This window comes from Polyodon spathula, unplaced genomic scaffold, assembly GCF_017654505.1.
Source record: "Polyodon spathula isolate WHYD16114869_AA unplaced genomic scaffold, ASM1765450v1 scaffolds_1607, whole genome shotgun sequence".
Classification (NCBI taxonomy): Eukaryota; Metazoa; Chordata; class Actinopteri; order Acipenseriformes; family Polyodontidae; genus Polyodon; species Polyodon spathula.
The window spans coordinates 2959-8350 of NW_024473084.1; the positions used below are offsets into that span (position 1 = coordinate 2959).

Genomic DNA, 5392 nt, shown 5'->3' on the forward strand with positions numbered 1-5392 from the left:
ATCTCAGTTTCACGGGCTCAAAACAATAACGCAATAATGTATTCATTAATCTGTTTCCCTATATAATCGTTTTATAATATAACACACTCTTAAAATAACAACTTTATTCTACTGACAATTGAATATATTGCAATATATCAAAAATACATTACATTATCACATATTGCAATATCTAGATGTTGTTTCCAAAGGCAATGATATTATACATATACCGTTTTGACCCGTTTTATACAGTATATTCAGCTAGTTTTATTTGACTGATCTACGCTTAGTGGTTACTTTGTACTGATGTAAAAACTCAATGATTTATTTATTAAAAGTTTTATTAATACTGTTTTAATCAGCAAAACATATTACGCCAATTAAACTGTCAGAGTAACTTTTAAGAGGTCAGTATTTAAAACCCACTGATTAAAAAACAAAGCTCCTAATCCCACGTGTGTGGCTCTGAGGTTGGTGTCTATTTGCTAGCAGTGTCGTGACGTTATTCTCAGAGAAAGGTGAGGAACGAATGGCTTATAAATAGAGAAAGTTTCCAAGCAACAGGAATAAATCTCCAGGCAAAGGGCTGAGTGGCAGCGCTAGATTGTTAGCTAGAGACAACGCAATTGTAAGACTTAGCCTTTAAATTTCAGCACCAAGGACAGAATTCAGCAGCATCCCACTCCAGCACCGCTGAGCTCAGAATCATGGACAGCTTCCCAGTGAGGACGGCTCTCTGTCTGGGCATCTGCCTGTCTATTCTCGTCATTGGCTGCCAGGGACAGACGGGACTCGAGGACGGAGCGCAGTCACAGGAGGACCGGTATCCTCAGCAGACCTATGCAACCCGGGAACTGGTAAGCGGTGACGTCTACTTTGAATGAGGACTCTACATGTTAAAAACCTGGGGGGGGGGGATTATATATCAGAACAACTCTGTGTTGATCATGCAACCTTTAACAAAGTGCCTTCCCTTATATTCCCAAAATTAGAACGGGTTACTGACCAAACCATATCAATTAAATAGCGTTGGCTGTGGTCGGAAAGGTCGTTTGGCAGCAAACAAGAAAACGCTGGGTTCCTAAATAGACAACTTTATTTATTCCTGGAGGCACAAATATTGAATAAACAACTTAATTCATTGCTATATATAACCGGTTTGATCTCAGCAGTCGGGAGTCTGCAAAGCTCTCCAGTAATCCTCTACGAAGTAGAATAAAGGCAACAGGTAAATAATCCCAGTAATGGCGTTATCAGTTTCCTTTTTTTCTTGAATTCGTGCACACACGTGAGGCAGCAACGTTGTTTAATTAGTAAGTTTACATTGCAACATAGCAGGGGGGGTTCTGCCACTTTTTTGTACTCGACAGGTGTCACAGCCTAATGTTCACCCCCGGCTAATCTAGGCAAATTCTTATCTTGGGCTAATTCTCATCCCCGTCGTGAGAATTAGCCTAGGGTGAGAATGAACCTGGGCTAAAATTCATCATACTGCCCCTTCCTATCTCATATCCCTCGTGTCTCTTTATATTCACCCTCGCTTTCTGCGCTCCTCCTCCGCTGGCCGACTTGTTCTCTTCCCTCGTCCCTCTGTGGTCGACCAGCTGCCGGGTAACCTCAACAGTCCCGCAGGAGTGTTTAATCTTTTATTGCTTTCTGCCGTATTTTCAAAACCCACTTACTCATAAATAAATGAACCAGACACAACGATAAGAATTCATACACTGTACTCCAGTTTAACTGCATGAGTTTGATTTGATCAGGTTCGTGTTAGTGTGCTTTTTATATATCAATTTACATTTTGTTTACGTATCTAATCAGATTTGTAACTCAAATGCGTGTTGTGCATTTTACCGGTAGATTTGACCATTTAACGATGTAAGCAAAGCAGGTAAAGCTATTTCAGGTTTTAACTATTTCAACTCTGCGGAAAATAACATAGCAGTAAACTGATCCCGTGCATATCTATGTCTGTTTAAAATAAATCCTGTATGGATACTGTATATTTAAGTATCCTATAGTGTAACACCTTAGTGCTGAAAGACTAAGTTTTAAGATTTAAGTTTTTGGCATATTAGTGGACATTTACAGCAGAAATGTTCTGAAAGCTGATTATAATAATGGATGCGATGTATAACAGTTTTACTCAAAGCTGGTGAGTGTGTTTTATTGTTCTTCGTAGCCTACACTCATTTAAAAAAAAAAAAAAAAAAAAAACTTTATCACTCAACACTACTAAAATCAAACATCAGGGAGATTTTATTTTATTTTATTTTAAACAACCAACACATACTTTTGTTAACTGGAAAGTTGAACAAAAGTTTATATGCAATTTTGCACAGTGAAAAAATCTAAAAGTTTAAACACAACGAATGTGTTTTGTTAATTTAATTTTAGTTTAATAAGGCAACGTAATGCATTTACTTGTAAAACAAATGCTGTCTTTGTATTACTCGTCTCTACCTTGTGTGGCACAACTTAACATGTGTTAATTAAAGTTATTTCTAATATAAAGCCCTCACAATAGCACAGTATACGGGATCAGCAGCATTACCAATGGACGCATTTCATTTCATATCACTGCTCAGGCAATAAGCGATCTACTGTGTCCTCTCCTAAGAGCTACAGAGAAGGACCATTTAAAAAGCGCTTCCCCAAAACTTCGTAAAGGGGAAACGCCTTCCTAACCCAATACAAACCATTCAAAACCAGTAGAAAGAAAAAGAAAAACCGTTTATTTTAACACATTTAGTTTTTCAGAGTAATTATTCCGAATGCCTGGCCAGGCTAGAATGGTGCGCTATAATGGATCACTAATAACGAATCGTTATGTGTGACGGGTGTCACATTCTGAATTTGTGCTCAATATGTTGGTTGTAGGATTCAAACTTTGCACTTAATCAACATAGTTGCATTTACTCTTGCATACTACACACCTGTATATATTGAAATACACTCAAGAGCATGAGTTTCATCATTTTTACCTTATCTGAATTAAATAAGCCTTGGTGGTGTTAAGATCCGCCACTGTTAAGATCAGTTGAATAGACCCTGTAGCGGGTCTCTTACTGTTGTGTTTGTTTGACAGGTGGAGGCCTTGGAAGAGCTGCTGGAGAACAACAGGGGCACAATCGCAGTGGAGAAGAAAGCCAGTCAGATCCCGCGGGTAAGGGCTCCCTCTGTCTCCCCGCTATCCAGAGCAGTAACACGCAAGGAGGAGAGGCCCAGTGCAGCCATTCCATACACATGCCATACACCCGTCAACAGGGGGCAGTATCAGAAACCAGGGGCAAGTTCCGCTTGCCAACAGGTTTGGGATGCAAGGTGTTTCAATTGTACCGAAGGCATGCCTGATTAACACTTCTTCTAAAAGGCTGTGCTTTGCAAGATCGCTTGTTTTAGTTTACTGACTGCGCTTCCACATTACACAATGTTGCTTTTTAGTGTTATTTTTATTAGTTTATAAATGAATTATAAACTGGGTTTAAACAGTTAAGTGTTGATCAAAAAAAAAAAAAACCAAACGGGGTCCATCGTGTGTTAATGTTGGAGTTTGGGGATTTTACAGCTTCGGGAATAGTATGAAGAGATGTTAAGCGACTTGTCTGTTTGCTGCAACTGAACATACTACATTTCACCGCCCCAAAACGTTAATCTGCTACACTGGTCTACAGACCGGTAAATGGATGTTAAGTGAGATTGCGTTACAATCTAAACGCATTTTAAATCATCATAATACAAAACACGTATTCTATACAGGGTATGGCATGGGAATGCTAAAACGGATGAATTACTCCACAAATATGCAGCTGCCTTTTTAACTGCAGTACTACTATACAGTCTCCAGTGTTTGTGGTTTGAAAAAAGTGCTTGTTAAAAAAAAAAGTTTAAATGTTATACAACGAAAACATAAAACTTGTTTTACTGTCAATTGCTCTAAGATTATATATATAATATATTGGTAATGCATACAATTCGTGGTTACAGCGACCCCAGGTGGTTCCGGAGAATAAGGCCAGTGACCTGAGGTGATACATGTTGTTTTTTTTTGTTTGTTTTTTTTAAAAACTGAAGAGTACTGTACTGCAGCAGCATACATTTTGATTATTTTTCCTCCCAAATATTATTTTCTTACCGGATAATAATAATAATAATAATAATAATAATAATACCTGGGCCGCAGTCTAAAGTCCTCAGTGGCCTCGTTAGGAATCTTGCATGTTTTCCTGGCAGTTATCAGTGAATGCATACATTAAATAATAATATCACATTTGTCTATTGTCTTGTTTTTGTTCACTAACAGTGTGATGTTGGCGAGCGGTGTGCCCTTAAACACGGGCCGAGGATTGGTAAACTCTGCGACTGTCTCCGGGGCGCCGCGTGTAACACCTTCCTCTTGAGGTGCTACTGAACCACACGCCGACCACCGGGGCCACTCCGCCCGAACTGAGAGCCCGCCAGCTTAAACTCTTCATTGAATATCGATCGCGCTGCTCCCTGTGCTCTGTTTTCATATTTGTTTTGTTTTGAATATGTAAATGTGATTTTAACTGAGCCCTATAAATCGATTATTTAAAAATAATGGATTGATAAGGTGTATATTGTACTCTGGTATATTTTACACAGTACACTTAATGATCAACCACATTCAATTTTCACTTAATAAAAACAAAGTGTATTCAAGTTTATTGGAATTTGTGAGTTGGGATGTGTCCCACAAACATTTTCAATTTTATACTAAAAACGATTAATGTGTTTCTGGTTAGTAATTGTTATTAAAGTAACATTTGATTTATCACTGGACAGAATAAAGAAAATCACACCTCTCCTTACTGTACATTCAGCACTGTACACTGCAGTTTAATCACACCTCTCCTCACTGTACATTCAGCACTGTACACTGCAGTTTAATCACACCTCTCCTCGCTGTACATTCAGCACTGTACACTGCAGTTTAATCACACCTCTCCTCACTGTACATTCAGCACTGTACACTGCAGTTTAATCACACCTCTCCTCACTGTACATTCAGCACTGTACACTGCAGTTTAATCACACCTCTCCTCGCTGCACATTCAGCACTGTACACTGCAGTTTAATCACACCTCTCCTCACTGTACATTCAGCACTGCACACTGCAGTTTAATCACAGCTCTCCTCACTGTACATTCACCTCTGCACACTGCAGTTTAATCACACCTCTCCTCACTGTACATTCAGCACTGTACACTGCAGTTTAATCACAGCTCTCCTCACTGTACATTCACCTCTGCACACTGCAGTTTAATCACACCTCTCCTCACTGTACATTCAGCACTGTACACTGCATTTTAATCACACCTCTCCTCACTGTACATTCAGCACTGTACACTGCAGTTTAATCACACCTCTCCTCACTGTACATTCAGCA

General features: G+C 39.1%; 1 protein-coding gene across 1 annotated transcript; it reads left to right on the forward strand.

Moving 5' to 3' along the window:
* The first annotated feature begins 519 nt into the window (after positions 1–519).
* cart4 (cocaine- and amphetamine-regulated transcript 4) lies at positions 520–4615 on the forward strand. Its single transcript, XM_041243175.1, has 3 exons — positions 520–839; positions 3071–3148; positions 4286–4615. The coding sequence occupies exons 1-3, from the start codon at positions 690–692 to the stop codon at positions 4391–4393; spliced, it is 336 nt and encodes a 111-aa protein (XP_041099109.1). The 5' UTR covers positions 520–689; the 3' UTR covers positions 4394–4615.
* Positions 4616–5392: the final 777 nt, after the last annotated feature.